This window comes from Poeciliopsis prolifica, unplaced genomic scaffold (genome assembly GCF_027474105.1).
Source record: "Poeciliopsis prolifica strain line A6 unplaced genomic scaffold, Auburn_PproV2 SCAFFOLD083, whole genome shotgun sequence".
Lineage (NCBI taxonomy): Eukaryota > Metazoa > Chordata > Actinopteri > Cyprinodontiformes > Poeciliidae > Poeciliopsis > Poeciliopsis prolifica.
The window spans coordinates 260,001-272,494 of NW_026562458.1; the positions used below are offsets into that span (position 1 = coordinate 260,001).

Below are 12,494 nucleotides of genomic sequence, written 5' to 3' on the forward strand. Positions count from 1 at the left end.
TTTGGGGGATTTCTTGATGATGAGCTGAGTGAGTCACTGCTGGAGCAGCGGCGGTCGGAGCGATGGAGCTGCTGGAGGTTTTTTACCGCAGGAGGCTGAGGAAGAAGCAGAGGAAGCCGGAGCTGGGCCGCTCTGATGGCGCGCTGAGCCGGTCGCCGTCAGAAACCAGCGTCAACAAGCTGGCCACCGGCCTCATCTCCAAGGTGCTCCGCTTCACGTCCAGGTAAACCTGCAGCCAGGGCCGGTCGGAGGCTTTCTGGGGCCCGGAGTGGATATTCCACCCAAACTAGAAACCGATACAATATTCGTATCGGTTTGGTCCCAATAACTGATCAATAGCTGCGTTTCCATCACTTTGACAATATTCTGCTAAGGTAAAAAATCTTAAACATAATTCTGCGTTAAAGCTGCACCATGAAACTTTAATGAAAATATTTTTTTAACATATTTGTTTGAACTGTCACATTTAAAAATCAACCAGTCAGAGACAGGATTGGTTGTTTCTCTGCTGCGCTGCAGCTAGAATAGCCTGTCGTCAATGCTAACGCTATTAGCATGGCAGATAAACTGTTTTCCAGTACAAAATTTTCCAAAAATACTTCATTTGGTAAATTAAATGTTAAATCATATCATCCAAGTTTCTTAAGAGTCGTTTTGAATTGTGATGCTGAGGGAAAGGAGGATTTCCAGTAGCAGTCAGTTTTACGACAAATCTTAAGAAGCTTCTGACTGAAGACTGTCTGACTAACGGAGACGTCATCATCACTGCTAATCCACCTCTTTTTCTTTTGCCCGCCGTTTGGTTTGAGAGATGTTGGAGCAGGGGAGAAAAGATGTTGGAGTAGGGGATAAGATCCGTCTCTCTCCGCATCCATGAAGCCTCCTTCATCTACTCCTCTGGGATTTGGTATTATTTGAGTGTTTGAGATGCTAATCAACTGCTGCCAGTTATAACATTAAAACGTTGTTGCCATAAATACGCGTCATAGCAACCAACCAAAAGCGAACAAAAAAAGCTCAAATCTTTTCAGAACTTGAAATAATAATTGTTAAAACCTGAAGTGGATCTTCAGATCGAACCCTGTCCACAAATCTAAAATGCTAAAAGAATTAACAACAAAATAAAATACAATTGTCTGTTTTTCTTTACAGTACAACCCAAGACTTGTTTTATATTTTAGATATTTAATGATGTTCTGATTTTATTAAAGTTTTGTTGATAGTTGAGAAGACTAAAGACACATGCTTGGCTTTTTTAATGTAATAAATTTGTTCAAAATGTTTCAGAGGTTTAGATTAAAGCATGTTTGTAACAAATCAAACTGCAGCTTTGACTCATGGGCTGAATACAAAAGCATGCCACACTTTTCAGATTTTAATGGGATTTTAACTAACATTTTGTTAGTTAAAATCCGAATAAAATTTGTTACGGTCGTGTTCAAAATGTGAAAAAGCTGAAACGATGTGACGTTTGCAGAATGAACTTCATAATTCGTCATGATTTGAGGACAAGCCAGCAGAAAGTTGTTGCTTTGTGGACGCGCTGTGAGGATGGCTGTCTGTGCTGATGAAGTGTTTTGAGGTTTTCCAGTCACGTCCTGTCGCTCCCCAGGTGGCTCACAGTCATGTTAGCTTTCATGCGTCTCCAGCGCGCAGATAAAACCACTTCCTGTTTATCTCTGGACAAATGAGCAAAACCGCAGGACAGGAGGAATGTGACGATGGTCAGGATGAGATTAGCACCGCCGCTCTGAAAACTGCTAAAACACAGAGAGGCTAACTGTTAGCTCAATATGGCTGCAACGCTAAGGTTAGCTTACATGAGACGTGCTGAAGATGTGTGTTCAGTTAAACAGTCAAACATTAATAGCGATAATTTGGGTGGATTAACCCGTAAGAAAAAAATGGGAGTTTATTATTTAGTCATATTTTTACCATAAATACAAGAGTTTCAAACTAAATGCTTAATTAGCAAGCTACATACTTGGAAATAAATATTTAGCTTGCTAACAAAATATTTAGCTTGAAGCTAAATAACTCTTTAGCTGCATGTTAACTAATTGGTTAGCAAGCTAAATGTTTAGTTCAAATAAAGCTATATATTTAATATTTAGAGCAAGCTAAATATTTGGAAATTAAATATTTTTCTAGCAATTATTAGTTTTATTAGCTAAAAGCTAAATATTTACCTGACTCAAACATTTCATTTGAAACATGTATAGATGAATGAATAATGAGGTGAAAATGTGGTTTGGATTAATTAAACCCCTTTGTTTAACAAACTAAATATTTCTTGTTATTTCTTGACTCTGTCCAAACTGGACTCTAATGGATCCGGTTTGTTTTGGTTTTCTGAGGCTGAAAGTTCCTGTTTACATTTTTTAACTTGTTTTCTTCTTGTAAATCCAGCAGCTCTGCTTTCGGCCTCAGATCTTATCAGAGACATGACGACTTCAGGTTATTTCACAGCAGATTATCTTCATGCATGTTGTTGTTTGCTGATATTTAACTGAAAACATAAATTCTGCTCTTTCAGCTCTGATAATAAGCTCCTCTCAGTGGCTTCGCTCCCTGCAGCGTTTCAAACATCTGATTGTGAGAACGCGGATCCGTTCAGGGTGCAAACAGACAAAAACATTTCAGAAACAGAAAGCGTGACTCGGGTCGGGAGAAACAACGGCTGCTTTGTTGCCGGAGCGCTGGCGCGCCGCCACCATGATGTCACTGCAGCCTGCAGTTAATCAAACATGGTGTCCGGCTGGCGCTCCGCAGGTTTCTGCTGCCACTGGATGACGGGGCGTCCGATGCAGGCCTCGGCGCAACCTCGTTTAATTGAACACTGCAGCCTGATTCACGCATCTGAGATCATCACAAGATCAGCCAAAGATTTCCTAACAAGGATGGAAAAACAGACGAGGAAACATTTCAGCACTTGATGAAAGCTGCTGATTCAGCAGTAATTTAATCAGATGTGTGATTTAATCTGGATGTTATCTAAATGTATTTATTATTCCTGGTTTTCTATGTGGTGGCCTCAGCAGCAGTGAGAAAAGAAATCCATTATATGGAGCACTAACTCTGCCAAAACCTGATGGAAGGGCAACAAAACATGTCAATAACAGAATTATTAAAGCAATGTATAAAAATGTTCAGCAGAACAATTAAAAGAATTAAGACAGAAAACTTTAAATTCATAAATATCACAGGAAACGATAATGACCTGGATTCATGTTATGAAAATATTTTCTCAGTGAGGAAATAAATCATTGTTCTGTATGGAGGAGTAATGCTGCCAAAACCTGGACAAGAGGAAATAACAAAATAATATATATTTATAACTCCATTAGTAAACTAAAATGTTTAAATGCTCAACCAAACAATGACAAGATTTAGAAAGAAAACTTCAAATAATATTTGATTTCTCCATCTTATTTTTCATTTTGGCAGCTTTTTCACTCATTTCCAAAACATTTTAAAAAATTTATACATTTTTCATTCTCCTGGCTTTGTGGAGAACAACTTTTACATTTCTTTTCTCTTTCACAGGATGCCTCACCAAACAGACACTTTAAAAAAAAATTTCAGATGAATTTTTGGTGAATGTGACTCCGTACATCCCGTTGCTAACTGTTAGCCTGGCGTTGCGTTTCGTCCCCTCAGACGCAGTGAGCCGGCGTCTCGCCCTCATTCCTGGCACTCGACGAAACTCGGCGACGATCAACCGGACCTGGAGCAGCTGGAGACGATGGGCCCCGTCTGGGGCCACAGTTACCCCACCAGGTCAGAAACCCCTCATCATTTACCCCTCAGTTACCCCACCAGGTCAGAAACCCCTCATCATTTACCCCACAGTTACCCCACCAGGTCAGAAACCCCTCATCATTTACCCCACAGTTACCCCACCAGGTCAGAAACCCCTCATCATTTACCCCTCAGTTACCCCACCAGGTCAGAAACCCCTCATCATTTACCCCACAGTTACCCCACCAGGTCAGAAACCCCTCATCATTTACCCCACAGTTACCCCACCAGGTCAGAAACCCCTCATCATTTACCCATAGTTACCCCACCAGGTCAGAAACCCCTCATCATTTACCCACAGTTACCCCACCAGGTCAGAAACCCCTCATCATTTACCCCATAGTTACCCCACCAGGTCAGAAACCCCTCATCATTTACCCCATAGTTACCCCACCAGGTCAGAAACCCCTCATCATTTACCCCATAGTTACCCCACCAGGTCAGAAACCCCTCATCATTTACCCCATAGTTACCCCACCAGGTCAGAAACCCCTCATCATTTACCCCATAGTTACCCCACCAGGTCAGAAACCCCTCATCATTTACCCCACAGTTACCCCACCAGGTCAGAAACCCCTCATCATTTACCCCACAGTTACCCCACCAGGTCACTTTCAGCTGTTTTTCTTCAAATATCTTTTACACTATGTTTGAAATTATTAGAGTAAATTTCTGCCAAAATTTCTGGAATTTTGAGAAATGTCTGAGTTTCAAATTGAATTTTTTCTCATTTTTTCTTGAAACTCAGAAAATTTTTAAATTTCTTCTGGAAAATTTCTGAGATTAACCACTAAACTTTTTACGTTTTTCATATTTGTTTTATTAAATATAACAATTTTTTTTTTTTTTAAATTAAATTAAAAAAATACTCAGAAATGAATCTCAGGCCTGTGTTTACAGATTTAATTTGTGTCCCAGGTTAGTGACAGGAGGCCTTTTCCTGCCAGAACGACTTATAGTTAAAATTTTAATGAAAATAAAACATTTACTTAACGACATCAGACAAACATAAATTGTGAAGAAGAAGTAAAAACTGCAGAACTTTTAATGAAAACCAGTTTGCATGATTTGAGGGAAAATATTAAAAACTGAGATGTTTAGTAGTAATGTTTGTTTTTATTTCTGCTCTCAGGATTCAGATTTAATATCAGATTTTTGTCAGATCAGTCGGATGAATTAAAGTTCAGAGAAGCTGCAGCTCATCGTGTTTCTAAAATCAAATCAAACCCTCCTGATGAAGGAAGGCCAACAGAGACGCTCCGTCCTGCCGGTTCAGAAACGCGTTTCCTCGCTCGGAAAAGAACGAAAAGTAAAAATCCACAAACTGGGAGGGAGACTGGGAGGCCTGGAGCCGTCCCGCTTCCTGTAATCACATTGTGTCCGGCCGAAAGAGCTGCTGGGTCAAACTGTGACGTCGACACATTTACATTCCTGCAGCTCTTTCAACAATAAATACAGAGAACTGCGGCTGATTATGGGTTATTGATCCGCACAAACTGACAAAACGACGGAGCGGATTTGAGTTTCCACTGGAGAAACTCTGAAAATGGGTCAATTCTCCGGTTTCCTGGAGAGAAACACAGCAGTGGAGTAGAACTACCAACCCTATAAACACCCAAACCTAAAATCAACCAAATGAAGTTAAACCCTGGTTTTGTTATTATTTTTTCAGAATGTATGTTATAGTATGATTGTATATTGGCCCCTTAGTGAATAAATAAAATGCAATAAAAGATGAATTTCCACATAAAACTTCAGAAGTTTAGTGATTAATTTCAGAAATTCAAAATTTTTTGGGAGAAAATTTCTGAGATTTAAAAATTTCAGAGTTTTTTGGCAGGAATTGACTCCTTTATTTCTCTCCGAGCTGCAGCAGATTTATTCTGTTTTCTGAGTTAAAATTAAAGTTTTTTGTTTTGTTCTAGTTTCATCTTTGCTCCCTTCAGGACCAATATTTAATTTGGTCTCCCTTCGTCTCCCAGTGCTTCCACCTCCGACCTGTCGGCCGGGTTTGACCCCAGCGGCGCCGGCGGCTACCTGAGGAAGAGTCCGGACCAGTACAGCTCCAGGGGCAGCATGGAGAGCCTGGACCCGGCCCAGTCCTCCCATCACCACCCAGTGACGCAGCAGCAGCTCCCACTGGGCCACCGCGGCCAGACTGGGCCCAACCCGGCCTACTCGTCCTGCCAGCAGCTTTCCTCTGCCAGGTCCAGAAACGCAACAGAACCAGTCCAGATCCTGAAACTTTAGATATAAAGATCTAAACGTCTCAGTCATTTTATTAATAGTGGTGGAGATGTTCCATATTCTTCCAGTTGTACCTTCATTTCTTGGTCTCGTTGTGCTGCAGGTCCAACAGCATCGACCACCTGCACAGCAAGCGCGACTCGGCCTACTCCTCCTTCTCCACCAGCTCCAGTATTCCTGAGTACCTGGCCTCCACGCCGTCCTTCGGCCCGGAGCGCTCCTGCTCCCTGGACGCCGTCCCGCAGCGCGGGGCCGGCAGCGCCGAGATGCTGCAGGCCGGCAGCGCCGGGATGCTGCAGGCCGACATCCGATACGTCCGCGCCGTCTACGACGCCCAGCAGGGCCTGACTCAGGAGCAGGAGCTGAACTCGTCCAGAACCGGGCCCAGGTCCGGGCCCAGAGACCTCCAGGGTGCGCTCTGGTCCCACAAACACTTTCTGAAATTAACCTTCTGCAGTCCGTAGAGTCCAACAGTTTTCCTGTGTTTCTGTTGGTGCAGGCTCAGTGGGCGGAGTCTGTTACCGAGGCGCCAACGGCAGCAACGCCAGAGGCGGCGCCGGCGTCCCGGCGTCAAACCGGCACAGCGTGGGGCCCATATGGGGCCAGGCGGCCAGTCGCAGCTCCTACGAGAGCCTGAAGGGGGCGCCCGCGCCGCCGAGGCGCAGCGACAGCTACGCCGCCATCAGGAACCACGAGAGGCCAAACTCCTGGTCCAGTCTGGACCACGCCCGGTCGCTGCGGTGAGTGCGGTCTGTGAGCTTCGTGTTTTATTGTGACGTCATGTAACCAGATTTTGTCTCCGATCTCGTCATGCAGGTCTCTGCAGAGCAGCTCCTGGCATCACTCCAGCGGTCCAGTGGCCTCAGGTAACAACCCTGATCCATAGTCAGAGAGGTTCTGGTGGTCCAGGCTTTCTGGACCCGTTTTTCCACTAGAGTAATAAAACTGAACATAAGGATGTTTTAACATGTAAAACCGCAGTGGGTTCGTTTGTTCCTGTGGCTTTGGACACAGAATGGTTTCCCCCGGTGTGTTGTCAGCCTGGAGGGCTGCCAGGCTTCACTTGCCTGTCCGCCAGACCAAGAGTCGCTTGTTTTTATTCTTTTTTTAATGCGTCTCTACTGCACTCCACCCCGCTGCGCACTTCACCTGCAGAGCGCAGTCGCTCCTGAAAGTCGTTCTACAGTTTCGTGTTAGAGTAACTTTTTTTTTCTGTCAGACGATGTAATTTTTAAATTATTAATAATTTGACCAGTTACTCACTACTTCAGTAAACTTTTTGCCAAATACATTTTTACGGGAGTCATTTCTTGGATGGATACTTTTTACTTTTATTTGAGTGAGACATGTTGACGTTGTGCTACTGTATCCACTCTGCTCACTTTTATCTCAAACGAGATGATTTGAGAAAACTGCTGCTAACGTTGCTAATTGATGACGGTGCAGCAAAAAGCATCTCATCAAAACTTGTTGAACTTTTCAAAACATCCAAGTAGATTAGAGCGTTAACTTTTATCTGGAAAATGAATTTAGCAGAAGCTAAGTGTGCTAAATGTTTTTAAAGTTAGCGAAAATGCTCACATGCTAAACACATAATTAGCTCTGTTACTAGCACGTTAGCATGTTGGCAGATGTTCTTCCTAAAGCGGTCATGAAGATCTTTGACGGATCAGTTTGAGATGGTTTCAAGTGACCGACCCTCCCGTCTCCGTTTGGTTTTAGCCAAAGCTTCGTTTGGCGCTGAGTGTCAGCTCCACACCGTGGTGGAGAAGAGTCCGGAGAGCAGTCCCACCACCAAGCCCAGGCAGGGCGCCGGGTTCTCCCCACCCCCCACCGGGCCCGGCTCCCCGCCCAGCCGCCTCATTCTCCCTGCCAGCGTTTACCCGGTTCCCCAGCCAGAACCTCAGTACGCGCAGACGCCCAGCTCCGGTCCCGGTCCGTCTGGACTCTACTCGGCCCTGACCAAGGACAGCGGCCGGCAGCAGCCGGTCCGGGACCAGCAGGCCACAGAAAACGGCCACCAAAGCATTGGTTCTTCACCGTACTCCCGCTCCTCGTACTCCGGACCTGGATCGTCTCAGCTCAGGTCCAGACTGCCCGAGGCGGACAGGTGACCTTTGACCCCATGTACCAACTCGTTTCTTGGTTTAGATGTTTCTGCTCGTTTTAACGAAGCCTTGTGTTTGTAGTTGGCACCAGCATCCAGAGTCGAACGTGAAAACCTCAGAGGGTCCAACTGGAGCCCAGAGGCCTCACCAGAACCTCGGCCAGAACCTCGACGATTCTCTTCTGAAAGCACAACAGCAAGAGCAGAACCATGAATTCAGGATTACCCCGGTCCATTCGGCCCCAGACCTCAGAACCAGGAGCGAGTCCAGAGACTACACCCGGTACGGCTGCTCCCTTTCTGTAAACCACTGGGGCCCAAAGTGAGGCCCGGGGGCCTCTGGGGGCCCTCTGACTGACTTTGTGTGGCCCTCAACTCCAATTTAAAAATTATGCAAATTTGTTCTATAAATGCAGGAGGAGGCTTTTAATTTGTAACCAGGGTAAAAATTGTTATCAATGTAATTTTCTTACAAGGGAAAATACAACATAAAGTATTTGTGTTTACATAACAGAGTTTTAACAAAAGGTAAAACCAAGTTTATCCAGAGACCAAATCGGCTTTTATTGTTTCCAAACTCGCCTAAAAATACCAACAAAGTGGAAACAAAATGACCAAATGATGTTTTTATAAATGTATTCAATCGAGCCCAAAGACAACTACAAACTTTTCTTTTAATACAGCAAACATGTCAAATCTGCTAGAAAAACATTTCATTTCTGTCAAAAAACTTACATTTTCAAAGTAATCTCCGGGAAAAAATTTGATTTTTAGGTTAATATCAGAAATTTTCTACTAAAAATAATTTTCTAGAAAATTTCAAAGCTTTTTTTTTTTACAAAAGTTCAGAGGTTTTGGTCTTTTTCTTTATTTAGCACCAATAATAACCGTCAAAAAAATCAATTTCTACTTGTATTGGGATTCTTGACCGGATTGATTTTGGACGGGTTTTTGACCCACACAGTGAAAACTTTGGACTCCGTCCTGCAGCCGTTCATTCTGATGTTGTTCTTCAGACCCAGAGACCCGCCCACCGTTCCATCAGAACCGGCCGGATCGACCCGGATCGCCCAGGGTCAGGTACCGCCCGTCTCAGCGCCGCATCCATCCGCCCAGTGGAGCCAGAGAGACCCGGACAGCGACCACCCTCTGACCCGGCTGGAGAACGCCCTGGCCGAGGTCCAGCGCGTCGCCGTTCCCGACGGCCCGGACGGCGGCCAGAGTCCGGCCCGCGGCCAGAGCCCGGCCCGCTGCCTCTCCGTTCTGGAGAAAGTCAGTCACTTTGAGCGGCGGAGAGACGGAGGGAAGCAGCGCAGCTCCAGCACCACCTCCTACTGCAAATCCTCCCACCTGGGGGTAAAACCCAAACTCTCCCTGCTGCCTTTCTGCTCTCCAGACTCTGTTCTAAGCTTTTTATTTTCTGGTTCTGGTCCAGGTGAGCGATAAAGGCCGCAGTTCCCCCTGTGGAGCCGAAGACCTCAGAAATATGCTGGAAAGGAGCACGAAAGGAACCAAAACCCAGCGGACCATGAGCTACAGAGGAGGCGGCAATGAGTTCATGAAACACAGGTACGGAAGCCTGGAGGGACAGAAAGGAGCAGAGCTGCTTTTGGGTTCAGCCAATCAGCAGTAAGGAAACAAACTGGTGCTTCTTGATTGGCTGATTCAAATAGCATTCAGCTTTGTCTTCCCAAACTTGACTTTCTAATGTTTTATACATCCAGTATGAATATTTAGCCCAGATGTTGGATGATGAGAAACTCTGACTGATTCCTGCTTCTTTCTTCTATTGAACTCAAATTTATTCATTCTTTTAATTCCAAATGTTTCTATGGACGATGAGCAACATCCACCTGCTAGCTAACGATGACTAGCATTGGTTTTAGCTGCTAAGCTATCAATATGACACTTTAATCCTAAATGTATGTTATTATGTAAATGAAAAATGGACGCAGTGCTTTGCTACTAATCGTCAACAATAAGATAATCACAGATAACCTTAGATAACATGATGAGGAAAAAGTTTTAATTACAAAAAAAATAGTGAGGGAGAAGGAAGTAGCTCAGTTATGCTAGCTTGACTATGACAACTGTAACATGTAGATGTGCTGCAGGATTCGGTGAGTTCTGATTCGGTAAAGGCGACCAAAACACCAACTCTGACAGGAGTTTAATTTAGCTACGCTAACACCACTGTGTTAGCTTAGCTGATAGCAGCAGTAGCTAATGCACCTCAGAGAATCGTTTAGCTCGTCCATAACGAGTAAAACGATTGTCTTTTTGCCCTGCTGTGTTGTGCTGTGTCTCTTACAAAAGGCTGTTAAATACTTTGTGTTTGGTCTTCAGGCTTCCAGCCGATCCCGTCTCAGCGCTGCAGAGAAGCCGCAGCAGCTTCCAGCTGGACGGAGACGTCAACAGGAACTGTCCTTACGGACCTGAACCCCAGGAGACAGCCGACCCCCTGCAGGACAGGTCAGAGCCCTCCCAGAGGTCAGAGCCCTCCCAGAGGTCAGAGCCCTCCAACATGTCTGCCCTTGTCCTGATGTTTGTTTCTCCTCCAATCAGATCTAACAGAGACTCTGTGACAGACGCCCAGCCTGCTGCCCTTCACTCCGCTTCATTCAGACAGAGAGACCTCAGCTCTCCGCCTCCTGTCGCCTCCGGTCCTCAGCCGTTCCCCAACCCTGCTAAGTACAACTCACTGGAGAAAAAAGGCCCCAAAACGAAGCCCAAACCGCAGGGGGTCATCATGGCACCAGTCACCTCCCCTCACACCCCGAGGGAGAGGCATGCGGTCAGCCCCGACAGCGGGGGCCAGAGCCCGCCGCCGCTCCCCAGCGTCCCTCCGGTCGGGCCGCCGGCTCCGGCCAGGATCTGCGGCCGCAAACGACTGACGTCCGACCAGAAGAAACGTTCGTACTCCGAACCAGAGAACATGAACGAAGTGGGAGTTTCTGATCCAGAAACCGCTGCCCTCTTCCGGCGAGGAGGAGGTAAAACATCTCACACTGCGACACCTCGTTAGCCAGCGTTACCCAGCAGGCTAAGCTGCTAAAGCGCTAATCAGAAACACGCACTAAGACTAAATACCAGCATGGTGTTTAGCAGAAGCTAACATGCTAATTATTATCATGTGTCTATGACACACCAAAATATTTATTATTGAAATTTTACAACACAGCCAATTAGCACTTTAGAATTTATAGGTAAGAATTTATTTTTATTGTTTATAAACAATATGTAGCGGCGGGTTTTACTGTTGGTTGTCTGATCCCTGCTGTTATTCCAGAAACGAGCGTAGCGGACCGTCGGAAGATGTTTGAGCTCGCGGCGAGCCACGTCTCTCAGGGCTCCGCGTCGAGACCGGACCTGCGCCAACTCCGCCAAGACGCTCTGGTTGAGTACATGGAGAGGAAGCGAGGGATCAGGAGGGACGGGGCGGGGCACAGGACTGGATCGAGACCTCACAGCACTTACTTCCACCCTGAGCAGGGATACCACTCAGGTCAGGGCAGCTCACGGTCCAGTTTGGTTCTGAATGACATGACAGTTTTGTCCTGATGACATTTTTGGCTTCTCTTGTTGGACAGACACCTACAGTCTCTCGTCCACCTCCAGCATGCTTTCCCTTCAGGACCCTGGTCCGGATCGAGGCGTCCGGCTCTCGGATCGGACCGTTGGAGCCTCCAGTCCAACCTTTTCTACCCGGGCAGAGTGACGACACCCAGACCTCCAGCTCAGCCCATCCCTGGGTAACCGATCTCTGACCCAGTCCATCTTGGCTCCATGAACTTTTCTTTTCTTCATGGTTTTTCTTCTTCCAGCTCCAGTCTTGATCTCCAAATCAGTCAAGATCTGAACCCTGAAGCCCGAATCAGCAGACACAGTCAGTCCGGTACCAGAGACTCGAACAGAAGTCAAGACCGGCAGATCGCTGAGCCTCAGTACAAACCAGGACTCTCTACGAAGGTCAACGAGGCGCTGCAGCGGGTCGGGTCGGTCCACAGGACCGGGAGGTCGGCCTCTGCTGAGGATCTGCTGGAACGTCTGGAAAACAAATACTCGCCTCAACACATTCGCTCTCGCTCGTCCCCGACCGCAGACCAGCTCAGCCAGGTAATCAGAACTTCGACAACGACGCGGCGGTTCTTGGAGTCGGAAAAGTGACAGACCTTTGTGTGTTTCAGAACTTACTTTCAGGGGACATCAAGAGTTTCGACGTCTCCTTCTGTGAATCTGGACGATGTGCTCTGGCTGCAGACCGGTACGGCTAATCTGCTCTCACACAACGACACAAACCGCAGCTCCAGCCATTTGTATACGCAGTGTCTGCAGACAG

General features: G+C 46.1%; 1 protein-coding gene across 1 annotated transcript in view; it reads left to right on the forward strand.

Annotated features, from left to right (window-relative positions):
- LOC129353094 (protein Shroom3-like) overlaps nt 1-12,494 on the forward strand; it is a 36,850-nt gene that overhangs the window by 18,114 nt on the left and 6,242 nt on the right. The window contains 16 exon segments of the mRNA XM_055022291.1: nt 3,661-3,780; nt 5,784-6,008; nt 6,152-6,459; nt 6,548-6,788; nt 6,865-6,914; nt 7,771-8,158; nt 8,238-8,438; nt 9,172-9,511; nt 9,591-9,724; nt 10,502-10,627; nt 10,721-11,148; nt 11,445-11,660; nt 11,746-11,808; nt 11,811-11,907; nt 11,980-12,271; nt 12,343-12,419. Of these exon segments, the coding sequence (XP_054878266.1) occupies nt 3,661-3,780; nt 5,784-6,008; nt 6,152-6,459; nt 6,548-6,788; nt 6,865-6,914; nt 7,771-8,158; nt 8,238-8,438; nt 9,172-9,511; nt 9,591-9,724; nt 10,502-10,627; nt 10,721-11,148; nt 11,445-11,660; nt 11,746-11,808; nt 11,811-11,907; nt 11,980-12,271; nt 12,343-12,419 (3,306 nt within the window).